At 39.3% G+C, this 27,897-nt stretch overlaps 1 protein-coding gene across 2 annotated transcripts in view; it reads right to left on the bottom strand.

Moving 5' to 3' along the window:
• CEP126 (centrosomal protein 126) overlaps positions 1 to 27,897 on the bottom strand; it is a 104,108-nt gene that overhangs the window by 63,477 nt on the left and 12,734 nt on the right. For both annotated transcript variants that reach the window (XM_047824033.1, XM_047824032.1), the window contains exon 3: positions 4,039 to 4,184. In XM_047824033.1, the coding sequence (XP_047679989.1) occupies positions 4,039 to 4,184 (146 nt within the window). The remainder of the gene's footprint in view (positions 1 to 4,038; positions 4,185 to 27,897) is intronic.

Genomic DNA, 27,897 nt, shown 5'->3' with positions numbered 1-27,897 from the left:
CCTCATTCAAACCCCCAGCCTGCTGCCCTTCTTTGTAGCACGGGGAAGAGCCGACCACCAGGCTTCCTGGTGAGCTTGCAGTTAGCCTTCAGGGTTTGGGAATAAAGTGAACTAACAGTCAATTAAGTAGTAGTCTTTCATAGCTTTGTTCTTGCTCTCCACTGATAGCACTGGCTTTTCTTAAAATTTTATTTTGACAGGGGCGCCTGGGTGGCCCAGTCGGTTAAGCGTCCAACTTTGGCTCAGGTCATGATCTCGTGGTCCGTGAGTTCGAGCCCCGCATTGGGCTCTGTGCTGACCGCTCAGAGCCTGGAGCCTGTTTCAGATTCTGTGTCTCCCTCTTTCTCTGACCCTCCCCCGTTCATGATCTGTCTCTCTCTGCCTCAAAAATAAATAAACGTTAAAAAAAATTTTATTTTGACATTTTGCATAGGTGACATATTCATACTCAGAAGTGAAAAATATACATGATACATTTGGAAGTCTTGCTCTCCTTGGTCACTTGTATATTCTTTCACTGTTTCTTTTTAAAAAAATTTTTTTTTTCAACGTTTATTTATTTTTGGGACAGAGAGAGACAGAGCATGAACGGGGGATGGGCAGAGAGAGAGGGAGACACAGAATCGGAAACAGGCTCCAGGCTCTGAGCCATCAGCCCAGAGCCCGACGCGGGGCTCGAACTCACGGACCGCGAGATCGTGACCTGGCTGAAGTCGGACGCTTAACCGACTGCGCCACCCAGGCGCCCCATCTTTCACTGTTTCTTTATGCAAATACAAGCAAATGTAAATACAGTAAAACTTTGGATTGCGGGGAACTTGTTCTGTGAGTGTTCCGCAAGATGAAATTTCTCTAATAAATTTTAACTAGATAAATGAGTGGCTTGCACTTGTTGCAACTCGTTGCAAGATGAAGGAGTGATGCCAAATGTCACATGATCAGAACTGAGCCAATGGTTCTTGAAATTCACTTTGGCATATGAGTGCTTTGGTTTATAAGCATGTGTCCGGAACAAATTATGCTCACAAACCAAGGTTTTACATATACATTTTAATTTTGACAACTACTTCTCAAAATCCATTTTTTGGTTTTTCTTGCTCTACCTACAATATACACTGGTATGTGTTAAGATCCTATTTTAGGCCCTGCCCTCAATCTATGGTCTATATCCTGTTGTTTAGTTTATCTTTCCCATGGCTTCATTTATCAACTATGTATCCATTCATTAGTGACTCTTTTTTTTTAAAATTTTTTTTCAACGTTTTTTATTTATTTTTGGGACAGAGAGAGACAGAGCATGAACGGGGGAGGGGCAGAGAGAGAGGGAGACACGGAATCGGAAACAGGCTCCAGGTTCTGAGCCATCAGCCCAGAGCCTGACGCGGGGCTCGAACTCACGGACCGTGAGATCGTGACCTGGCTGAAGTCGGACGCTTAACCGACTGCGCCACCCAGGCGCCCCCATTAGTGACTCTTAAATATATACATCTCTATTCTATATCTTGTTCTTAAGTTTCAGACCCACATTTCTAGTTGCTGATTTGATTTCTCCATTTGGACAAGCCAAAGGAGGCTCAAAATCAATACATTTAAAACTTAATGATCATTCACACTTGTAATCTGATTCATCCATAACCCTGATTAATATGATCATCTGCCAAAATCATTAATTCTGTAAAAATGTCTAAAAACGTGTGAGGCTCTCTGCAAAATCCTAGGGCACTGTTCTCCACCTGGACCCTTGGCACTTTCCATTGATTGTAACTGAAATCTACTGATTACATCTCCTGAATATATTACCACTTCCCTCCACATCCAGTACAGTGCTTTAATTTAGCAGCTGGACCTCTCTTGCCACAAATAACGAAATAGTCTCATACTAGTCTATCTACTTCAGTGTCTTTACTGGAACCCAACATCCATGTTGTAACTGTAATTATCTTTCTAACAAACAAATCTAATTATAGTAGAGACCCCAAGTTTCCCACCCAGTATCCATTTTCCCTTTCTTCCTTGGCAACAGACCCTACATTAATAGAGGAGTAGCAATAGAGCCTTAAAAAATTTTTTTTTCATTTTTCAGTACCCCCTGCACATGAAGTTGCCAATTGTAAATTACACTAAGCAGACAGATGGATATTTATAGGAACATAATTTAAAAGGAGCTCAGAGGTACAACCTTTTTTCCTTTACAATTCTTCCTTCTTCATGCCTACAACATGGCATGATGGCTGGAGCTTTGGCAGGTACAATGTGACCATGAGGGTGAAGATATAAATCACAAACTAAGAATAGGTGAGCTGAGAGACAGAGGCATTGGAGTTCCCAGTGATACTGCACAGTCCCCAAACGAGCTGTGACTGCCTACCTCAGGACTTCATATTATCAGAAGGAGAAATAAACCCCGCCATATTTAAGCTGTTATTATTTTTAATGGTGTTACCACCTGCCCTTACTCACTGTGACACACAGTAATGGCTTCATTTTCAATTAAAAACCTTAAGTGGATTGCATTTTGGAGAAAGACAACATTCCTAGCATTCCTAGCATGATATGCAAAGCTCTTTGGGTCCTGGTTCTAACTTAGTTTTTTAAACTTACATTCATTTTTCTTCACTTTTTCCCCACCCTATGCTTCAGGATACACCAAAATACATAATTTATTTGCAAAAGCTTTTCCTTCCACTGGGGATTAAAAAATTTTTTTCTCTATGCATGGCAAAATGCTCATTCTTTTTTTTTTTTTTTTTTTCAACGTTTATTTATTTTTGGGACAGAGAGAGACAGAGCATGAACGGGGGAGGGGCAGAGAGAGAGGGAGACACAGAATCAGAAACAGGCTCCAGGCTCTGAGCCATCAGCCCAGAGCCTGACGAGGGGCTCGAACTCACGGACCGCGAGATCGTGACCTGGCTGAAGTCGGACGCTTAACCGACTGTGCCACCCAGGCGCCCCAAAATGCTCATTCTTCAAGATTCAAATTAAGTCATTTTTTCAGGGATAATGTCCTTGATGTCCCTGTACAGCTGTAGTTTTCTTCCTTCTGTGTTCACACAGAGCTTCACATATTTTGTTACCACAGCAATCATCAGTGTATTTATTGACATTGTTCACATTATTCTCACCTCCAAAATAAGCTGTGAGATCTTTAATGGTAGAGTAGGACTAGATTTCTCTCTGTCTCAGCCCAGGGCTAAGTACAACGTAGTACAACGTATGTTTGTTGAACATAAAGGTTCTGCCTGTCCTTTTCTTTTTGAAGCTTTGACATTTTATTCTTAATTCTGTGTTGCTATTTAAGGTATAAAAAATGTAGATGTGATACCAAAGAATCCACCACACTCATATTTAGATTCTTAATAGCTTCTAGGTCTCAGATTGTTGGATTGTATCACTTTGTACACTTTATTTTTATTTAAATGTTTCTCAAACAGGAATTTGAACCAAAATGTGAATAAAATACCAGAATGAATGTGACACTAATTTACTGAACCTAAATGTTAAATTTTCTTTTTACTAAATCAGTTTTAAAAAGACAAAGCATTGTGAGCCAGGATATAGTAGAATCAAACTTGCAAGCTTTCAAAATTTACTAATAGAGCCAACAAAATATTCTCCAAGTTAAAGCTAAATCAAATTACAATTTTTCACTTGGTTAAAACCTTATTACTCAAAGGCATATTTTTTTAGTTTGAATTTATACTTCCTTTCTTTTTTTTTTTTTAAATTTTCTTTTTTAATGTTTATTTTTGAGGGGGAGAAAGAGGGCAAGCAGGGGAGGGACAGAGAGAGAGGAAGACACAGAATCTGAAGCAGGTTCCAGGCTCCGAGCTGTCAGCACAGAGCCCAACACAGGGCTTGAACTCAAAAACTGTGAGATCATGCATGATCTGAGTCGGAGTTGGACGCTCAACTGACTGAGCCACCCATGTGCCCCTATATTTTCTTTCTTAATTTATCATTTTACTGCCTACTCAATATTGAATATTAGATATAACTTTCATTTTTGTTCTCAGATTGTTCTAGAGATTAAGGTACCTGCTCTCCTCCGTTGTGAAAGAGGAATATGGGCACGTTGGAATTTTTCAGTGACTTCTTCAAACTTCTCTTTTCTTTGTTGAAGTATTTGTTCTCTGATTTGTTGTTCTCTTTCTTCTTGTTCTTTTCGTTTCTCTTCAAAAGCTCTATATTTAAAACACAAAGTAGATAACTGAATTAGGGATTAAATTTTAAAAATCTCAATACAGAAAACAGCTTCAAACTGGTGATTTATTATACAGTGATGTTTTCATATTTCAAAAGTCTACTTACTTAGAAACAAATTTTTAAAAAAAGGCCCTTAGATAAGAATTTTAATATCTTTATATGTGGTAATTCCAGAACCTTATCCAGGCCTGGCAGGCCTACATACATGTTTCCACCTCCCAAAGCCTGCTGTGGAAGCATTCTTTACTATTTTCTGGAATGTGAAGAGCTAATTCATTGGTGAAAGAATCAGTCTTACAAATTATGGGGCAGTCAGGACAATGTTGTATATTTCTTTTTTTCTTTTAGGCCAAAAGTTTAAAATTGGCTGTCATGATAAGTCTGAAGTATGCTAAAAATCCATGCAATTTACGTAAAAATCTTGATTTCCACCTCCTCTGGAAAATATGTAAGATTTGTCAAGTATGAACTCCTATTCACACATTCCCTATTTTTCTTAACTTTCCTATTTCATTTATTTCTGACTGCACCTGGGCACTTGAGTTTATATTCTCTAGTTTCAAAAAATTAATTTTGCTTGTGAAAAATATGTGTGTGTGTTTCAATAATTATTTGCTAGACAATGAAAAAAATGGAAAAGGAGGATTGCAATTCACTGGTTGAGAAACTGCCAAGTGGTTCTCCTCTTCAGAAACCATGGGGCTGAGAGGTGGTAGGTAAGAAGTCTTTAAGATTTTTAGTGCCATGCATTACTATTAACCATCCTTCCAAAGGCCTTCACTGGCTGGAGCATTATTCTACTCTAAATAACTCAGATTTAGGGAAGTACACTTCTGGGAAGTAGGGATATGTATATTTAAGTGGTCTTACCCCAGTGGTAGGTAGGAGATAGTGGGTTTGATGCAACAATTACAACACTGTATTGCAAACTTCATAACATGCAGACATAAAGAAAATCCATGAGCAAAAGGATGCCAATATGGGGGTGGGACTAACAGAATCATAAAGTTGAAGGATCCTTATATTTATGTGAAATGGTCCAGTTATAACTCTAAATAGTTAAGAATGAATATTACAATGCCTAGAGGAGCCACTAAAAAAAAAGTAAAATTGAAAATATTTTGACTAACTCAAAGGGAGGCAGGAAAGGAAGAAGAAACAGGAAGAAAAAAAATAGAACTGATAGAAAACATAGTTAAATGAGAGACCTACATCAAACTGCTTTAAGAATTATTAGATGTAAAAAGACTAAACACAAGGCAGAGTCTTGTTTTTGGGAGACAGTTCTCTGTAAATATTTCGTATTTCTGCATAGCCCAGGTTCTCTGAATGAAGACATTCACAGCCAACTCATGAGTGTGTGTGTAGACAGTGCAGTATAGTAAAGCAAAGAAAGGTCTCCCTTCCTGGAGACGTGGGGTAGCGAAGATAAAGATCTCTCTCTTCTCCAAAGAGTGCTTACACTCCAGATCAAACATAAGGTTTCCTTCTCTCTGAAGAGGGGGATAGCAGCGGCCATGTAGTTTCCATGTGTCGTGGTTCTTAGTCTGTAATGAACTAGTTCCTACTCTGTGCAGGAGCCATCTGGCCCTCACAGCATTGCCCTTTGGGGAGTAGACTTTAGGAAACTGACACAAGACATTGCTTTGGCTACGCTTTTTCCACGAGTGATACACAGTTTGTTTTCTTTCAGCCTGCCACAATACATACGAAATAGTGGTAAGCTAAAAAAATTAGCTTGCTTGTCAAAACCTCAGATCCTATACAGTTCTTCACAGTTTCTGATTTAGCGCTTGCTAGACTGAATATAACCAACACACAAGAGGATTTCCACAAACACAGACAGGTTGAAAGCAAAAGGATGAAACAGTAGAAGACATTTACTAAATTAATAGCAGACAAAGTAGGCTTTAAGACAGGGAGTATTACCAGAGATGAAAACAATATTTCATAATGATATAAGGGTCAGTTCATCAGGACTACATAAAAATCATAAATATGTATGTAACTAATAAGAGACCTTCGAAATACATGAAGCAAAGAACTAAAGGGAGAAACTGATGAATCCATGATTATAGTTGCATATTGCAACATACCTCTCAATAATTGATAGAACAATCACAAAAAAAATATCAGTAAGAATACAGATTTGAACACTATCAACTACCTTGACCTTGTTGATATTTACAGAACAACTATTTAGGCCCAACAATTGCAATACATATTCTTTTTGAGTGCAACATAAGAAATCTTACATAGGCCCATAAAACAAATGCCAATGAATTTCATAAGATTTAAATCTTAGAGTATGTTCTCCAATTAAAAAATAGATTTATATTAGAAATCAATTATGGTATCTAGAAAAGCTCAATAATTGGAAATTAAGAAAAAAACAAGAACATACTTCCAAATAAGCTATAGGTCAAAAAAAAAGAAATCAAAAGGGAAGTAGCAAAACAAAATGAACAAAATGAAAATGCAGCATACCAAATTTATTGAGTGCAGTTGTTCAGAGGAAAATTTATCTTATTATTTTTTTAATGTTTATTTAATTTTGAAAGAGGGGGAGCAGAGGATCCTAGGCAGACTCTGCATTGACAGCAGCAAGCCCGATGTGGGGCTTGAACTCATGAACCGTGAGACGGTGGTCTGGGCCTACGTTGAATGTCTAATCAACTGAGCCACGCAGGCGCCCCCCGGAGGGAAATTTATAACTTTAAATGCCTACAGTGGAAAACGATAAAAACTTTAAATCAGTGATTTTAGTTCCCACCTTAAGAAGATGGAAGACGTGCAACTTTATTCTTTGGTAAGAAGAAAGGAATGAATAAAAGAAGAAAGCAATGAAACACTAAACTAAAAAATAGAGACCACACAGACTAAAGTTGTGTTTGAAAACCTTAGTAAAATTGATAAACTCCTACCAAGAATGATGAATGAAAAAAAAAAAGAGTGAAGAAAAAAAAGTAAACAAAATGATCACTCTCATGAATGAAAGATAGGCTATCACTACCAATACCACAGACATTAAAAGAATAATATGACCAACTTTCTGCTAATAAATTCAACAACTTAGATAAAATGGATCAATTTCTTGAAAGAATCAACTTAGCAAAACTGACAAAAAAATACAAAAACTTTATTAATAAATTTAATTTATAATTAGCAAGCTTCCTACAAAGAAAACTCCCTGTTCAGATTTTTTATTATTACTTTTTGTCAAACATTTAAAGGAGAAATAACAATCATAGAACCTTTTTCCAAGTATAGAAGTGGAGGAAACACTTTTTCAACATATTTTATTTATTAAAAAAATTTTTTTAATGTTTATTTATTTTTGAGAAAGAGAGACACAGTGCAAGTGGGAGAGGGGCAGAGAGAAAGGGAGACACAGAATCCGAAGCAGACTCAAGGCTCTGTGCTGCCAGCACGGAGCCCGATGTGGGGTCAAACCCACATGAGATCATGACCTGGGCTGAAGTCAGACACTTATCCAACTGAGCCAGCCAGGCATTCCCCCCACCACCCACAACATATTTTATAAAGCTTGTATAACCTTGATCTCCAAACCTCACAAAGATATTACAAGAAATTTATAGACCAAACTGTACACAAAAATCCTTCACAAAATATTAGTAAATAAAATCCACCAGTTTATTAAGAAAACTCCCACATCACCAAATGAGAGTTACCCTTAGAAGGCAAGGCTGACTTGATATCTCAGAATTAATCAGTAAAAGAAAAATAAATAAAAAATAAAAAGGGGTGCCTGGATGGCTTAGTCAGTTGAGCATCCATCCGACTCTTGATTTCGGCTCAGGTCATGACCTCAGGATTGTGGGATCAAACCCTGCATTGGGCTCTGTGCTGGGCACAGACTCACTCTCTCTCTCTCTCTCTCTCTCTCCCCCCTGTCTCCATCTGCCCCTCTCCCCTGCTCACGTGCTCTAAAACAAACAAATAAATAAATGTCAAAGTTAATCAGTAAAATTAACCACACTGACCAAATAAAGGAGAACAGCTGTATGACAATATTGAATACATGTTCATGATAAGAACTCTCAGCATACCAGGAATGAAAGGAAACCTCCTCAATCTGATAAAGGGCAATTATAAAAAATCCATAGTTAGCAGCACAGTTAACTGTAAAATAGTTAATACTTCCCTCTCCAAAGGGACAAAAGGCAAAAAAGCTCATTATATTGCCTCTATTCCCCATTACACTGGAGCTCCTAAAAAGTTCAATAAGGCCAACATAAAAACAAAAGGCACATCAATTGGAAAGATGAAGTTAATTCCCTTTATTTCAGATGACATGATTATACAAACAGAATATGCTAAGGAATTTAAAAATAACTCCTAGAACTAATGAGTGAATTTAACAAGTTCTCAGAATACAAGGTCAATGTAGAAAAATCAATATTTCTACATATAACAATGGAAAATGAAATTTAAATCCATTTAAAACAGCATCATAGAATTTGAAATACTTAGGAATTACGTAACAAAAACCATGTAAGAACTTCACTTTGCAAACCAGAAAATACTGCTAAAAGAAATTATACAAACAACAAGAACAAAAAGAAAAAAACAGGAGAGAGGAAAGGAGAAATATACTGTGTTCATGGATTTCATGTATTACAAGACTCAATATTGTTATATCAATTCTTTCTAAATTGATCTGTATGTTCATCATGGTATGTTCAAAACCATGCAGGTTATTTATATGGAAAAGCAAAAAATACCAAGAAGAGACAAAACAATCTTGAATTAAAACAAAACTGGAGGGTGTGGCGCCTGGGTGGCTCAGTTAGTTGAGCTTTGGCTCAGGTCATGATCTCAAAGTTCATGACTTCAAGCCCTGCATTTGGGCTCTGTGCTGACAGCTTGGCGCCTGCTTCAGATTCTGTGTCTCCCCCTCTCTCTGCCCTTCCCCTGCTCACACTCTCTCTCTCAAAAAATTAGTAAACACCAAACAAACAAGCAAACAAAAGTGGAGGGTGTGCACTGCCTTATTTCACTATGAAACAGTGGTTCTCAACTGGGGGCAATTTTGCCCCTTCACTCTCAGTAAATATTTGGCAATGTCTGAAAACATTTTTAATTGAGCCACCACTGGGCATACTATTGGTACCTAGTAGGTAGAGGCCAGGATACGTCCCATAATACATCTCATCCAAAATGTCAGCAACGTTGTTGAAAATCTCTGCCATAATGCCACAATAAGCGAGGCAGTGTAGTCCTGGTGTAAGGATAAACAGACCAATGGAATACAATATGGAATACAGAAATAAACCCCCACATACATGGCCAATTCATTTTTTTAAATATTGTTTATTTTTTTTTAATGTTTATTTATTTTTGAGACAGAGAGAGACACAGCATGAGCAGAAAGGGGCAGAGAGAGAGGGAGACACAGAATGTGAAGCAGGCTCCAGGCTCTGAGCTGTCAGCACAGAGCCCGACGCGGGGCTCAAACTCACGAACTGCGAGATCATGACCTGAGCCGAAGTCAGACGCTTAACCGACTGAGCCACCCAGGCACCCCATGGCCAATTCATTTTTTAAAAAGGTGGCAGGGCCACTAAACATAGAAAGGAATCGTTTTTCAACAGATGCTGCTAGAACAACTGGACCAACTCAAAGGAATAAAGCCCAGCCTTACATAAGAGCACAGACACAGACTCTGATATGGATGGTAAGCCTAAAAGCCAAAACCAGAAACTTTCCAGAAGGAAACAAGCAGACACTCTTCATAACCTTGGAATAGACAAAATGTCTTCCGGAGTACACAAAAAGCTTTATCTATAGGGGCTCCTGGGTGGCTAAGTCACTTCAGCAACCGACTCTTGATTTTGGACAGGTCATATCTCACGGTTTGTGATTTTTTTAAAAAAAAAAAATTTTTTTTTTTCAACGTTTATTTATTTTTGGGACAGAGAGAGACAGAGCATGAACGGGGGAGGGGCAGAGAGAGAGGGAGACACAGAATCGGAAACAGGCTCCAGGCTCTGAGCCATCAGCCCAGAGCCCGACGCGGGGCTCGAACTCACGGACTGCGAGATCATGACCTGGCTGAAGTCGGACGCTTAACCGACTGCGCCACCCAGGCGCCCCATCACGGTTTGTGATTTTGAGCCCCATGTCAGGCTCTGTCCTGACAGTATGGAGCCTGCTTGGGATTCTCTCTCCCTCTCTCTCTGCCCCTCCCCTACTTGCACTGTCTCTGCTAAATAAACTTTTTTAAAAAGATGTTTATTGGGGCTCCTGGGTGGCTCAGTCGGTTGAACATCTGACTTCGGCTCAGGTCATGATCTCGCTGTCTGTGAGTTCAAGCCCTGTGTCGGGCTCTGGGCTAACAGCTCGGAGCCTGGAGCCTGTTTCAGATTCTGTGTCTCCCTCTCTCTCTGACCCTACCCCACTCATGCTCTGTCTCTCTCTCTCTCTCTCAAAAATAAATAAACATTAAAAAAAATTTTTTTTAAAGATGTTTATTTATTTTGGAGAGAGAGTGAGCACAAGCAGGGGAGGGGTAGAGAAAGAGGGAGACAGAGAATCTGAAGCAGGCTCCAGACTCTGAGTTGTCACCACAGAGCCTGACATGGGGCTTGAACCCACTGAGAGATCATGACCTGAGCCGAAGTCAGATGCTTAACTGACTGAGCCACCCAGGTGCCTCAAGCTTTTTTTTTTTTTTTTAAATCACTAAATATAGAACAAAGAACTGACAAACTATACTTCATCAAAACTTAAAACTGCTTTATGAAAGATTTTATAAAGTAAATAAAAAGGCAGGCCATAGACCGGAAGAAAATACTTGCAATATATATCTCTGACAAAGGAACTATATCCAGAATATATAAAAAAATCTTACAACTCAAAAAGAAGACAAATAATCCAATTAAAAATGGACAAAATGGGGCGCCTGGGTGGCTCAGTTGGTTAGTGTCTGACTTCGGCTCAGGTCATGATCTCACGGTTCATGGGTTCGAGCCCTGCCGCAGGCTCTGTGCTGACAGCTGAGACTGGAGCCTGCTTCAGATTCTGTGTCCGTCACTTTCTGCCCCTCCCCTAGTCATGCTCTGTCTCTGTCTCTCTCTCAAAAATAAATAAACGTTAAAAAAATTGTTTTTTAAATGGACAAAATACTTAACAGAGATGTCACCAAAATCACATAAAAATAGGTAAGCAGGGGAGTCCAAATTACAACTACTTCATATCTACTATACAGCTAAAATTAAAAAGACTGACATTGCTGGTGGGTGTGTAAAATGGTTAGTCCTTTCAGAAAACTTTGTGACAGTTTCATATATGGATAAACACAAATGTACCCTAGGATTTAGCAATTCTACTTTTACTCAGGGGAAATGAAACATATGTCCAGAACAAGATGTCTTATAGTAACTGATTCTCTCATGTTTTACAATTTCAGCTTGAATTATCTTTCAGTCGGCAGCTTTATTAATAGCCTCAATTATAACAACCTAATGTCCATCAATAGGAGAATCGATAAACAAATTATGATATATCCTTACAATGCAAAAGCACTCAGCACTAAAAAAGGGATAAACTAGTGATATATACAATGACATGGGTAAATCTCAACATTAAGTAAAAGAAACCATTAACAGAAGTGCAAGGACTGGCAAAACGAATTCTGATGACAGAAATCAGAACAGTGGTTGTTGAGGGGTGGAGACTGATGATAATGGATTTGAAAGTATATGCAAGGGAATGACAGGGACAAACTAGGGAGTGAGAAGCTCAGTCTGAATAGAAGTGAGAATTCAAGGGATAAGAATAACAAAGAAAGGGGGATAAGATAGATGGACTGGGGTGGGGTCTTACAATTGCTAAACTCAGGGTACAAGAGGAAGTGACACGGAGAGGCAGGTGGTACAGATCACAGATTGAGATTCCAGGAACTGAAATTTTGGAGGTGAAGAAACAATTGGTGGTAGCTGAGGTGAGATGCCATTGAATGGGTGAAGTTCAAGAAAATGATAGGTCACTATGTTGAATGGGTGATCTATGAAGATACTGAAATTACAAAGAACGATCACCGGAATAGTGGTTGAAAGGGCGAGCCTATGCCTGCCGACTCCATCTTGTTCTGTGTCCTTCACCTTGACCACGCCTCCTCCCCTTGAGTAACCTCCCGCCCACCTGCCTAACAGGACTCCGACCCCCACCCTTCCCCAGCCAATCGGCTGAGGCCACAGCCATTACCTCACCAACTGCCCCTAGGCCCCAATAAAACCTTTGTCCTTTTGAAACTCGCTCTCTCTCTCCGGCATCTCACCACTGCCGTGCAGGTACGGGATTGAGCTCGAGCTAGCTCGAATAAAGGCTCTTTGCTTTTGCATCGGACTTGGCTCCCTGGTGGTCTTTGGGAATCACGAATTCTGGGCATAACAGTGGTAAGGAGGCAAGAAGAGCCAGGTGCTAAAACTTTCAAGCATTGACACAGGATCTATAGAGCATCATAATAATAGTGATATTATTACGACAGGTAATAGTGTAAGACAGGTAAGACAGGTAAGAGTGAGCAGTACAGTTAGATAGCATGTGCTTTAAAAGATCTTGGGGACCAGGGCACCCTGTACCCACTCTGGCCCATATCCACGTTAGCTATGGCTATTCCAGCAGGGTAGTCACAGCATAGATTGCCCTGGGATCCCCAGCCCATGCCAGACATAGCTCCAGTCACCGGCACGCAGAGTCTACACAAGGAACAATGACACACAAGACCACTTCATCATGTTTAGGAGAATTATCTGTTCCACCCGATTCATAGAAACAAACACAGAAAGTAAAGCAAAATTAAGACAAAGGAATATGCTCCAAGTGAAATAAGACAAAACCTCAGAAAAAGAACTAAATGAGAAGGAGAGAACAAATCTACCTGATAAAGAGTTTAAAGTAATGGTCTTCAAGATACTCACCAAACTGGAGAAGAGTGGTTGAACTAAGTGAGAACTTTAATAGATAGAAAACATTAAAAAAGAACCAATCAAGATTTGAAGCATACAATAACTGAAATGAAAAATACACTAGAAGGAATCAACAGGAGATTAGAAGGTGCAGAAGAATGGATCAGCAATCTGGAAGACAGGGTAATGGAAAAAAAAAAAAAAAACTCCTAAGCTCAACAGCAAAAAGAGGAAAAACAAAAAGATTGGTTAAAGGATCTCTTGGATAACATCAAACAAACAAATATTTGCATCACAGGGATCTCAGAAGGAGAAGAGAGAAAGGAACAGAAAGCATATTGGAACAAATAATAGCTGAAAACTTCCCTAACCTGGGGAAGGAAACAGACATCCAGGTGTGGGAAGCACAGAGAGTTCCAAACAAGATGGACCCATGAAATTCTCTCTACACTGACACATAATAATTAAAACACCAAAGATGAAAAACCAAGGAAGAATTTTAAAGCAACAAAGGTGGGAGCACCTGGGTGCCTCAGTTGGTTGAACATCCGACTTTCGCTCAGGTCATGATCTCACAGCCCATGAGTTCGGGCCCTGCGTCAGGCTCTGTGCTGCCTGCTTTGGATTTTGTGTCTCCCTTTCTCTCTGCCCCTCCCCGGCTCATGCTCTGTCTCTCTCCTCTCTCAAAAACAAATAAACATGAAAAAAAAAAAAAGAAAAAAAAGGCAGCAAAAATGAAGCAACTAATTATGTATAAGGGAAATGCCACAAGGCCATCAGCTGATTTTTTTCAACAGAAACTTTGTAGGCAGTGACATGATATATTCAAGGTACTAAAAGGAAAAACCCTAGAACTAAGAATATTCTGCTTAGCAAGGCTATCACTCAGAAGAGAACAAGAGATAAAGAGTTTCCCAGACAAACAAAAATTAAAGGAGTTAATTTACTACGGAACCAGCCTTACAATAAATGTTAAAGGAACTTCTTTTAGTGTAAATGAAAAGGCCATAATTAGAAAATTATAAAAAGAAAAAATACCATGAGTAAAAGCAAATATACACTAAAGTTATAAGAGCAATCATTTGTAAAGCTAAAAAGTTAAAAGACAAAAGCAGTAAAATCAATTTTATCTAAAAAATTAATTAAGGGGAACTCAAAAAACATAAAGATGTAAAACATGACAATATATACATAAAATATGGAAGAGGAAGTAAAAATGAAGTTCTTTTAGAATGTGATGCTATATTCTTAGGATATAATATATGAATCTCATGATAACCACAAAGCAAAAAACTATAATAGATACAAAAAGGAAAGAGAAAGAAAGCCAAGTCTAACACTAAATAAAGTCATGAATCACAAGGAAAGAAAGCAAAAGAAGAAAGGGACAGAGAACTATGAAAACAACCAGAAAACTATGAACAAGATGGCAGTAAGTACATATCTATCAATAATTACTTTAAATGTAAATGGTCTAAATGCTCCAGTGAAAAGACATGGGAGGGTCTCCATGGGGAGGAAGAGGATTGAGGACCAAGGGTCTGCTGCCTCCCCTTTGTGCTGTGGGACCAGTTATTTCACGGGGGGGTGGGGGGGGTAGGTTTTATCAGGGGTGGATACCCATCCCCCTCTCCCAACAGTGTCAAGGACATGTGATTGGTGCTGAGCTATGGGTGTAGCTCCAAGGACTGGAGACCTCAAGTGCTCTAGGAGGACAGACATACCTCCCCATCCCCAGCTGAGGAAGACACATTTCCATTCAAGGGCTCAGAGTAGGCCGTGGCCAGCATGGCTTCAGCAGCTGGAGGAGCACAGCGTGACATCACTGCAGTGGAAGACACAGCTCTGTCCTGCTGCGGCCACCTGGCCACCCGGGGCCACCCGGGAGGAGCCTTGTAACAAGAGTCAATGTGGGCGCCTGGGAGGGCAGTGGGGCAGGAGGACCCGAAGCTCACCACACCCAACAGATACACCTTGGTAAAAGCCACATGGGTCGGCAAACCCCGAAAACAACCCAAAGAGTGGCCAGTCTATCCACAGTTAACAGTAGAGGGGAGGCCACATCAAGATGGGTGGGAGGGTGGAGATGTGGCCAGGAACCAAATTTCCAGTGAGATTAACCACGAACGAACGGGAGGGTCACCACAGGCATGAAGAAGGCATGGAACTGGACCCCCCACCAGGCTCCCCAGACACAGGGGCCCTGCACTGGGAGGACAGATCCCTAGAACATTTGGCTCTGAAAGCCAGTGGAGCCAAACTTCTTGAGATTTTACAATCATAGGCTTAACTCTGGGTGCTTTAAAATCTGTGAGCTTAGCTCCGGGAGAGGCAGAGGGTGAGGACTACAGGAAACGGAGTCCCTGCCTTTAAAGACACAGCTAACAAACCACCGCTGTGAGCTTTTGAGCTAAGGCATAGAAACAGCAGTTCGCAAAGTGCCTGGGGCACACAGGAAGAAGATTTAGTTACTAACCCCAGAAATTTGCTGGAGGGCCAAGGATCTTTAGGAGGCTTCTCACTTCTCCAAGAACAAACGATCTGGTACAAATCTGGACAGTGACATGCAGAAGAATGAACCTGGACCACTTTCTTACACCATACATAAAAATAAACCCCAAATGATTTAAAAATCTAAATGTCAGACTCCAAACCATGAAACTCCTAGAAGAAAACAAAAGATATCCAAATAATCTCTTGGACATCAACCATAGATGTCCTCAGGCAAGAAAAACAAAAGCAAAAATGAACTATTGGGACTACCCCAAAATAAAAATCTTTCGCATAGCAAAGAAAACCACTGACAGAATGAAAAGGCAATGGAAGAAGACATTTGCAAAATGATATATCTGATAAGGGCTTAATACCTAATATAAATAAAAAAATTTATACCACTCAACACCAGAAAACCAAATAATCCCATTAAAGATGGTTAGAGGACCTGAATACACATTTTCCCAAAGAAGATACACAGATGGCCAAAAGGTACATGAAAAGATGGCTGTCAATCATCATGGTATGGAAATCAAAACCAAGTGAGGTATCACCTCACATCTACCAGAATGGCTGTTATTAAAAAGGTAAGAAATAATAAGTATTGTTGAGGATGTGGAGAAAAAGGAACTCATGTGCACTGTTGGAGAAATGCAAACTGGTAGAGCCACTGTGGAAAACAGTAGGAAGGCTCCTCAAAAAACTAAAAAGAGAAATATCACATGATCCAGTAATCCCATTATTAGGTTTTTACTCAAAGAAAACAAAACATGAATTCAAAACGATATATGCACCCCTATGCTTATTGCAGGATTATTTACAATTGTCAAGATATGGAAGCAATCTAAGTGTCCATCAATAGAAGAATAAAAAAGATGTAAATATATACATATGTACACACACACACACACACACACACACACACACACACACACACACACTGGGATATTACTTAACCATAAAAGGGAATGAGATCTTGCCATATGAGACAGCACAGATGGACCTAGAGGGCATTATGTTCAGAGAAGTAAGTCAGACAAAGACAAATACCATAAGATTTCACCTAGAAGATCTAAAAAGCAAAAGAAACAAAGTAGAAACAGATCCACAAGTAGAAAAAACAGATGCATGCCAGAGGGGAGAGGCATGAGGGAAGGGGCAAAATGGGTGGACGGGAGTGGGAGATTCAGGGGGATGGAAGGCACAGCATAGGGAACACAGTCAATGATATTGTGACGGTGTTGTATGGGGATAGATACACTTATGGGGAGCATAAGGTACAGAGAGGGCCAATCACGTTGTACCTAAAACTAATGTAACAATATATGTCGACTCTATTCCAGTTAAAAAAAAGGGTGCCCGGGTGGCTCCGTCAGTTAAGAGTCTGACTTGATTTTGGCTCAGGTCATGATCTCACCCTTAGCGAGACAGAGCCCCGCGCAGGGCTCTGCGCTGACAGTGTGGAGCCTGCTTGGGATTCTCTCTCCTTCTCTCTGTTCCTCCCCTACTCATGTGCAAGTGCATGTGCACACTGTCTCTCAAAATAAATAAACTTAAAAAAAGTTAAAAAAATAAAAGAGCTAAGGGACTTTAAAGAAAAGTGCAATGGTTAGAAGAGACAACAAAAAGCAACAGTGACTCTTCAGGCTTCATCCTGTGTGTCTATCAAGTATCTATTATAGTGTCTTAACATACTTCCCACAATAGCACCTATTCCTTCCCTCCCACGTTCTTTATCATAAACAAAAATAGAAGCTGTAAGCAGAGAATTTGTTCCATACCTAAAAATTACTTGTATCCATATTTACCTCAATTTGAGTTCTAACAAATTTCTAATACAATCACATGTCTTCAACTCCTTTGTCTTACTTTTCCTTTTGGTTAAACATTCCCATGTCTGCTCTCTTCCAAAAGGCACCAACTACACTTGTGGGTAATTGCTTATGTAACTGACTTTTGTCTTTGGGACAGGGGATACAATCAGGATTGTAGGGACTGATGTAGAAAGTAAGTTTGGGAGAAGGCTTCTGGCAAAGCAAAGTTCATCACTAGACATAAGATGGACTGTGAAAATGGAATAGAACACCACTCATTTATTACGGCCAGGCAGTGCATCAGAATTTCATGTGTGCGGTCTCGCTTTAGCCCACAATTCTGGGAGTTGAATATTTTACAAATGAAAGAAATGAGTCTTAGAAAGGGTAAGTAATTTTTTCATGGTCACATAATCACTAAATAGAACAAACAGGGAGTCTAAGCTAGGCAGTCTGACTCTTCCTGGTTTTTAATCGCTTTCCTAGAGACCATATAACAGACTTTTTATAACTTTTCTCAAGGCACCTCTATTCTCAACATCGACACATACACAACTTTGCCTTCCCATGGAATCCTAAGCTTAACTTACCATAGTGTTTATCTTACTAAATTGTAATTATGTTTACTTTTCTGTATTGCTTATTAGACTTTAAGTATCACAAGACAGATAATGTGTCAGCACATAACATAGTGCTTGAAACATAATAGGAACTACATAGAATTGCTGAATAAAAGAATTAATTGTATTTTAACTATCTCCCCCATCAGATGCTAAGTTTATTGAGTGTGGGGACTGAAATTTTAATTTCTGGAATTTTGGTGCCTAACACCAAGCCTTGAACCTAAAAGATGTTTAATACATAATTGCTGAATGAATGCTTGTTCATATGTCAGCTTCAAATATAATCAGAGCACTTCTAAAAGCGGTTATTTATTATTTTGATTTAATAATTTATCTGCTGGGAATATAACGGTAAGCAAAAATAGATGTGATCTGTGCAGTTTTTTTTTTTTTTTAATTTTAAACGGTGAAAGCACATGAGTGGTGGAGAGATGCAGAGGGAGAGAAAAAGAGAGGGAGAGAGAATCTTAAGCAGGCTCCACACTCAGCATGGAGCCTGATGTAGGGCTCGATCCCACAACCCTGGGATCAGGACCTAAGCCGAATCAAGAGTTGGACTCTCAACAGAGTGAGCCACCCAGGTGTCCCTATGCAGTTATTTATAATCTAATGAAGCAAGCTAACAAAAGCAAGTATACAAAGAATTACTGATTGTCATAAGTGATGTGAAGTAAAGAAACTCTAGTCCAAGACAGAGAACTTATTTTATTTTTAGTTTTTTTAATGTTTGTTTATTTTTGAGAGAGAGAGACAGACAGACAGAGCATGAATGCGGGAGGGGCAAAGAGAGAGAGGGAGACACAGAATCCAAAGCAGGCTCCAGGCTTTGAGTTGTCAGCACAGTGGGGCTCGCAGGGCTTGAATTCACGAACCATGAGATCATGACCTGAGCCGAAGTCGGACGCTTAACTGACTGAACCACCCAGGTGCCCCTAAGGGAACTCACTTTAAATGAGGTGAAACAGGGAATATTTCTCTGGAAACATAACATTTAAACTAAAAATTCAGAATACGGCCAGTCATGAAAAGAAGTGAGTGGAGAAAAGTGCTCTAGGTAGAAGGAAGAGCATGCCAAAACAGTAAGTTGGGAGAAAGAGAAAATAAGACAATAATACCAGTTCAGCCAAGTTCGGCAGTGAGGAACGATGAATTTCTAAAGCTAACAGGTGATGCTTTTTTTGCTATAATCAGGGAGCAATTCTGATAGCAAGTTACCATCACTAGTATTTAATACTGTTCTCTGGGCTCAAATGCATATACAAAGTAATAATAATTTCACACAGTACTTTCTAGGACCATAGGAAATAATGTGTGTTCCAGACTGAATAAAATTAAACCAGGGATGCAATGTGATCAAGGACAGAAGTTTCTACTCCTGAACTCAGTGATGGGCTCAACAAGAAGTTTTGTTTTTAAATTTTTATTTAATTTATTTTTTCAATTTACATCCAAGTTCATTAGCATATAGTGCAACAATGATTTCAGGAGTAGATTCCTTAATGCCCCTTACCCATTTAGCCCATCCCCCCTCCCAAAATCCCTCCAGTAACCCTCTGTTTGTTCTCCATATTTTAAGAGTCTCTTAGGTTTTTGTCTCCCTCCATGTTTTTTTTTTAATTAGTTTTGCTTCCCTTCTCTTATGTCCATCTGCTTTGTATCTTAAAGTCCTTATATGAGTGAAGTCATATATTTGTCTTTCTCTAATTTCGCTTAGCATAATACCCTCTAGTTCCATCCAAGTAGTTGCAAATGGCAAGATTTCATTCTTTTTGATTGCCAAGTAATACTCCATTGTATATATTTACACCACATCTTCTTTATCCATCGATGGACATTTGGGCTCTTTCCATACTTTGGCTATTGTTGATAGTGCTGCTATAAACATTGGGGTGCATGTGCCCCTTTGAAACAGGGATAAATACCCTTGGATAAATACCTAGTAGTGCAATTGCTGAGTCGTAGGGTAGTTTTACTTTTAATCTTCTGAGGAACCTCCATACTGTTTTCTAGAGTGGCTGCACCAGTTTGCATTCCCACCAGCAGTGCAAGAGAGATTTTTTCTCTGCATGTTCGCCAACATCTGTTGTTGCTTGAGTTGTTAAGTTTAGTCATTCTGACATGTGTGAGGTGGTATTTCATTGTGGTTTTGATTTGTATTTCCCTGATGATGAGTGATGATGAGCATTTTTTCATATGTCGGTTTGCCGTCTGGATGTCTTCTTTGGAGAAGTGTCTATTCAGGTCTTTTGCCCATTTGTTCACTGGATTATTTGTTTTTTGGGTGTTGAGTTTGATAAGTTCTTTATAGATTTTGGATACTAACCCTTTATCTGAGATGGCACTTGCAAATATCTCCTCTCATTCTGCCGGTTGCCTTTTAGTTTTGTTGATTTTTCCTTGGCTGTGCAGAAGCTTTTTATTTTGATGAGGTCCCAGTAGTTCATTTTTGCTTTTGTTTCCTTTGCCTCTGGAGACGTGTTGAGTAAGAAGTTGCTGTGGCCAAGGTCAAAGAGGTTTTTGCCTGCTTTCTCCTCAACAATTTTGATGACCTCCTGTCTCACTTAGGTCTTTCATCCATTTTGAGTTTCTTTTTGTGTATGGTGTAAGAAAGTGGTCCGGGTTCATTCTTCTGCATGTCGCTGTCCAGTTTTCCCAGCACCACTTGCTGAAGAGACTGTCTTTATTCCATTGAATATTCTTTCCTGCTTTGTCAAAGGTTAGTTGGCCAGATGTTTGTGGGCCCATTTCCGGGTTCTCTATTCTGTTCCATTGATCTGAGTGTCTGTTCTTGTGCCAGTACCATACTGTCTTGATGATTACAGTTTGTAATACAGCTTGAAGTCCGTAGACAGAAAGTTTTAATAAGCAATCGTAGAGGTGACTGATGTAGTTCTTTCCCTCATCACCGACTCCTCTTCATGCAGTTATGTGCCAGGCATTGTGGTAAGTACTCTGGGAACAGATGGGGCTGGTGATAAAAACAAGACACCTGTTCCTGCCACTGTAGAAGGCAGAGCTGGAAGAGCATGGTGCTGCTTCCCATTAACCCTGGAATCAGTCTTTTTTCAAGGTAATCATCACTTTTTATGTCTTTTCAATTTATTTATTTAACTCCAAGTTAGTTAACATACACTGTAGTATTGGTTTCACGAGAACCCATTGATTCATCACTTACATGTGACACCCAGTACACATCCCGACAAGTGCCCTCCTTAAGGCTGATCATTCATTTAGCCCATCCCCCACCCACCTCCCTCTAGCAACCCTCAGTTTGTTCTCTGTATTTAAGAGTCTCTTATAGTTTTCCCCCTCTCTGTTTTTATCTTATTTTTGCTTCCCTTCCCCTATGTTCATCTGTTGTGCTTCTTAAATTCCACATGAGTGAAATCATATGATATTTATCCTGAATGACTTCTTTCACTTAGCATAATATACTCTAGTTCCATCCACAGTGAGGAAACAGAGAGCTTTCCCCCTAAGGTCAGGAACATGACAGGGATGTCCACTCTTACCACTGTTATTCAGCATAGTCCTGGAAGTCCTAGCTTCAGCAGTAAGATAACAAAAAGAAATAAAAGGCATACAAATTGGCAAGGAAGAAGTCAAACTTTCACTATTGGCAGATGATATGATACTCGACATGGAAAACCTAAAAGACTCCACGAAAAATCTGCTAGAACTGATACACGAATTCAGCAAAGTCACAGGATATAAAATCAATGTACAGAAATCAGTTGCATATCTATACACCAATAATGAAACAGCATGCTGAGAAATCAAGGAATCAATCCCATTTACAATTGCACCAAAAACCTTAAAATACCTAGGAATAAAGCTAACCAAAGAGATAAAAGATCTACATGCTGAAAACTATGCTGAAAACTACACAAAGCTTGTGAACAAAATTGAAGACACAAAAAATGGAAAAACATTCCATGCTCATGGATTGGAAGAACAAACATGGTTAAAATGTTGATCCTGCTCACAAAATCTACACATTCAGTGCAACCCCTTGGAGTTAGCCTTTTTCATGGAAGAAACATGGCCTGTCTTAGCAACTTAAAAAAATTCATTTACTGATTTGTGCTTGGAAAACATAAACTGGGGCACCTGGGTGGCTCAGTCAGTTAAGCATCTGACTTCAGCGCAGGTCATGATCTCACAGCTCATGAGTTCGAGCCCCATATCAGGCTCTGTGCTGACAGCTCAGGGCCTAGAGCCTGCTTCAGATTCTTGTGTCTCCCTCTCTCTCTCTCTGCCCCTCCCCTGCTCATGCTCTGTCTTTCTCTCAAAAAAATAAACACTAAAAAAAAGAAAAGAAAACCACAAATTGTATATATTGAAGGTGTACAATATAATGTCTATATGTGTAAACACTGTGAAATGATTATCCAAACCAAAGCTGTGGACATATCCCTCTCCTCCTATAGTTATCTTTTGCTTTTTGCTGATGAGCAAACTGGAGGTGTACTCATTTGGCTAATTTCAACTATACCATACACTATTAATTAATTACAGTCACCATGCTGTACATGAGATTTCTAGAACTTATTCACAGCTCAAGGTTTGTTCTTTTTTTTTTTTAAATTTTTTTTTTCAACGTTTATTTATTTTTGGGACAGAGAGAGACAGAGCATGAGCGGGGGAGGGGCAGAGAGAGAGGGAGACACAGAATCGGAAACAGGCTCCAGGCTCTGAGCCATCAGCCCAGAGCCTGACGCGGGGCTCGAACTCACGGACCGCGAGATCGTGACCTGGCTGAAGTCGGACGCTTACCCGACTGCGCCACCCAGGCGCCCCAAGTTTGTTCTTTTTGATCAATAGCTCTCCTTTTCCCCCACCCCTCTCTGCAGTTCAACCTTTTTTGGATTCCACATATAAGTGAGATCATGCGGTCTGTGTCTGACTCATTCCACTTAGCATAATGTCTTCCAGGTTCATTCATGTTGTCACAAATGGCAGGGTATCCTCCTCTTTTTAAGACTGAAATAATATTCCATGGTGTATGTATCTCTCACATTTTCTTTGTATATTCGCCAGCTGATGAACATTTAGATTATTTTCCTATCTTGGCTACTAGAATAATTCATTTCAGCAAATTTTGAAGGGTCTATTTAACGTGTACAGTTCTGCCTCATGAAACATGTAGACCACCTTGGCTCAATGTGAGCCCCGCATCACATGATTGTCGCATGTCAGATTGTTTGTTCTGTTTTTCCAGGAATCCACAACTATGGAGTATTATTTTCTTCTGCTGGAAATATTAAAAAGTGAAGAAATAACTGTCATGGCAACAATTTTAGCAAGAGAACCTAAGCATAGTATTAAGAGCACCTGAGGTCACAGGAGACACAGGCAGAACTGGAAAGCTGGCCTTTTGTAATGTATTTCTTTTTTCTGGATGGAACTGTATTTAAGATTTAAATAGGTACAATATTCTAGAGATATGATCATTTTTTTTAGTTTAAAAGTTTAAAAACTATATTTTGAAATAATTAGAAATCAAATTTAAAAATAGAACAAAATAGCACTCCAATTAAAAAACTATAACTGGAGAAAGAGTAGTTTTCAGGAATAAAGCATAAGATTTTAAATACATGATAATGCCAATAGCTTATAAGAAATAACACTAAATACAAGAATATACTGTCACATTTCGCTGCTTGTCAAAGAAACACGTGTCACAGTTAATTCTTTACTTGTTAACACTTAAAATTATTTGAGATCCCAAAAACCTGTAATGAAAAATCCTATTTCCAACTGATTGACTTTCCCTTGACTGGAAAAGAAAATAAACGGAAAGTTTCAAACAGTCATGAAGACACCAGTGCAGGAAAAAACACCCAAACAACAAAGATCTATACTCTGATTTCCCACACATGACTAGTAACGCACGGACTGCAAAAGGAAACCATAACAGCCCCTCACTTCTTTCAAAGACTGAGATGTCAGCCAGAAAAACCGTGCCAATATCAGTTAACTAAAGTTCATAAGTTTTAATCATTAGAGAGTCTCCTAGGTCCTTATTCACATATATTCTTATCTCAGATTCAGTTCTAATGAAAATCTTCTATTTACTAGGTCATAATGTATTAGAAATATAAAAGAAGCAAGGCTAAGGGGTTAGTTCTAAAAGAGAAATACTAACATCAAAAAGAAACAAATTCTGCTTCAGGTAAAATGGAAGTACACATACTTCTTGCCATTTCTCTCACTAAGTACAAATAAAAATCCTAGACATTACATATATTTAAAAAAAGAATAAAAAAGTAAAAGGTGGAAAGAAGGAAACAGAGTAACCATGGACCCCGGGACCTGAGGAACGACACGATGGTAAGTTTCCTGGTTTTTCTTTGGCTTCAAATATCCCATACTTGGAGTGGAAGAATCAGGCAATGTGTATATGTCAACAGGTTTAGACAAAATAAACAAATAAACTAGCCAAACGAAGCTTGCTCTCTCTAGCCCCAGGAGAGGAAAAGCCAACCCAGCAAGACAGAAAACTTTTATTCAACAGCCCACCACTCTACCCAAATACCACCAAAGAAACACTGTGGCTCTGCTCCCACCCTTGCCAGCAAAGACTGCTGGGGGGCCTGGATTTCCACGCTTGCCAGGCAGTAACAGGGCACCCCCAGCCCTCCTGCTGGAATAACGTCAGAGAAGCTGAACAGAACGCCGGGCTTGCATCCCTACCTGGTGGTAATGAGGCCCACCTCATCACCTGGTATTAGCAGAAAAGAGGTCCGGAGTCTGGCAGGATGAGTCTCTGCCCATCTCTGCCCAACTGGGTAGTGTCTGAGGAAGACTTTCTCCATCAACATCTAGCAGTAATGAGGCCACACACACTGCGGTGTCAGTGGAAACGCCCACGCCCCCTGAAGTAATAAGGGGCCCCTCCCCTAACCTGGTGTCCACAGAGACTGAGGGGTGAACTAGACCGCCACCTCCATCTGTCAGTAATGAGGCAGCGTCCACCCCCATAGCCTTCCCCAGCTGGTATGGTGCCAGAGCCAGCTAAAGGTGACACTTTAGGAAGTTCCAGAGTCTCATAACATAATACAAAAATGTCCAGGTTTTAATAGAAAACCACTTATTCCAAGAACCAGGAAGATCTCAAACTGAGTGAAAAAAGACAACAGATATCAACACCAAAATGACAGAGATGTCAGAATTATCTGACAAAGATTTTACAGCAGCCATGATTGATAAAAGTGCTCAATCAGCAATTATGAACATGTTTGCAAATGAAAAAAATAGCCTCAAGAATAGATGATTACAGAATCACTATGAAGAACCAATTGAAAATGTTAGAACTGAAAAATACAATAACTGAAATAAAAAACTCAGATTGATTAAAGAAAAGATGTCAGTTCTCTCCACACCACATAGATGTAAAGGTATAATGCAATTCTTATTAAAAAACTCATCAATGTTTTTGCAGATACAGATAAGATTATTCTACATTTTATATATAAAGGCAAAGGAATTAGAATACCTAAAATAATTCTGAGAAAGAATAAAGTGGGAGGAATCAGTCTATGTGATTTGAAGACCTACCTTATTACACAAGAATAATTATATAACTACATATTATATAGCTACATAATCACAATAAAAACCGAAGTATTGGTGGAGGTTTAACAAAAGAGATTAACAGAAGAGAGAACCCAGATATAGACCCACACGAATACGCTCAACTGAATTCTGATGAGGGGGGCCTAAGTCTCACACCTTATACAAAAGTTAACTCAAAATGAATCATGGGGGGAGGGTGCCTGGGTGGCTCATTTGGTTAAGTGTCTGATTCTTGATTTTGGCTCAGGTCATGATCTCACGGTTTGTGGGTTCTAGCCCTGTGTCGGGCTCTGTGCTGATTGCATGGGCCTGCTTGGGATTCTCTCCTCTCTCTTTCTCTCAAAATAAACTTAAAAAAATTTTTTAAAAATGAATCATGGACTTAACTATAAAACATTAAAATAGAACGTTTAGGAAAAAGAAAATTTTTAGGATCTAGGTCGTTAAGCACAGAGTTCTTAGACTTGACATTAAAGCACAATCTATAAAAAGAAAAGTGGATAAATTGGACTTCATAGAAATAATAACTTGTGCTCTGGGAAAGACCCAACTAAGGAGATGAAAAGCTAAGCTCCAGAGGAGCACATGCCTGACAAAGTATCTAGAATGTATACAGTTCTCTGACATTCAACAGTAAAACAGCAAGTAATCTAATTAGAAAATGTACAAAAGACATTAAGAGAAACTTCATTAAAGAGGATAGATAGCAAATACGGACATGAAAAGATATTGTCATCATTAGCCATTAGGGAAATGAAAATTAATACGATGAGCTATTACTACACACCCATAAAAATGAATAAAATAAAAACTATTAACAACACTGGTGCCAGCTGGTGAGGATGTGAAACACTGATCAATCTTACAGTGGTGATGGGTACAGTCACTCTGAAAAACAGTTTGGCAATTTTTTAAAAACACGAATATGCAATCACCATATGAACCAGCAACTGTATTTTCAGTCATTTATCCAAAGAAATAAAAATTTCTGTTCACACAAAACATATACATGAGTATTTACAGCAGCTTTATTTGTCATAACCCAAACTGGAAATCACCCAGATGTCCTTCAGGTTAACCCCCCTTTGGTGCACCACCCACATCACGGAGAACACTCAGCAATAAAAACAGTGAACCGCTGGTGCACACAACAACCTGGACGGATCCCAGCGTGTTGCACCGAGGGAAAAAAGTCCATCACTAAAGGTTACATACAGTATGACGGCATTTATAGAGCGCTCTAGAAATGCAAAACCTGGGATGAAATGAGAACAGATTAGTGATCTCCAGAGGGTGGGAGTGGGAGGGAAGTGGGTGTCACTATAAAAGGCAACGTCAGGAATCTCTGCGACGATGTTCTGTATCTTGCCTGCCTAAGTGTCATTATTCTGGTTTTGAGGTTGAACTATAGTTTTGCAAAATGTTACCATTGGGGAAAACTAAGTAAAGGGTATTATGGGATTTCTATTATTTTTTTTACAACGGCATGTGAATCTACAACTATCTTAAAGACTTCAATTTAAAAAAGAGAAATTTCAGCCAATAGAGAGAAAATCTTTAATAGATAAACTCACCAAGCTTACCTGTCAGGCTACTATTATAAACTAAATAAAGGTTAACAGCTCAAGGCAAAACAGCAACACAACAGGGAATATTTGATGCTTATCATAATAATCCTAGAGCATAAAGGAAAAATAAAAAATTTATCATAATTTATCACAGAAATTTAGGAAGACTGGTATTAAAAACGTTAAGGTTTACAAAATCCATAAGTATCCCATTTTGACAATGCTCCTTACGCACCACCCATGACTTGAGACCCCCCAGTGACCCTCTCCCCCTTCTTGCCAGGTCAGTGTAACAACTCTCTACTTGTTCTTTTGTTTTTGTCTCCAGGTGCTTTCATTTCATCCTCTAGTCCTTGGCTGTAATCAGCTAAAATGTAAATGCAGTCATGACACTCTGGTCTTCCTCCTTCAACAGCATCTCCGAGTACTAAGGACAGGGTTTAATTGCTTTTTAGATCAGCACACAAGTGGTTTTATGAAGTATCTCCTTACCCACTCTATAGCTTCATCTCCTAATGCTCTTCCACATTTTCCCGTGTGTAAATCACATAACGTTTCTCTCTTATATTCCATAACATTAAACCTCTCCACATATTGTCCTCTTTGAGTTAAATTCCCTTCCTGCTCCGGCCGCCTGGATAACTCCTGGTCATCTAACAAGACTTCCAGAAGTTCTTTGTTC

Source organism: Prionailurus viverrinus, chromosome D1, assembly GCF_022837055.1.
Source record: "Prionailurus viverrinus isolate Anna chromosome D1, UM_Priviv_1.0, whole genome shotgun sequence".
Classification (NCBI taxonomy): Eukaryota; Metazoa; Chordata; class Mammalia; order Carnivora; family Felidae; genus Prionailurus; species Prionailurus viverrinus.
The sequence above is the reverse complement of the archived record's forward strand: the minus strand, read 5'-3'. Positions and strand labels throughout refer to the sequence as shown.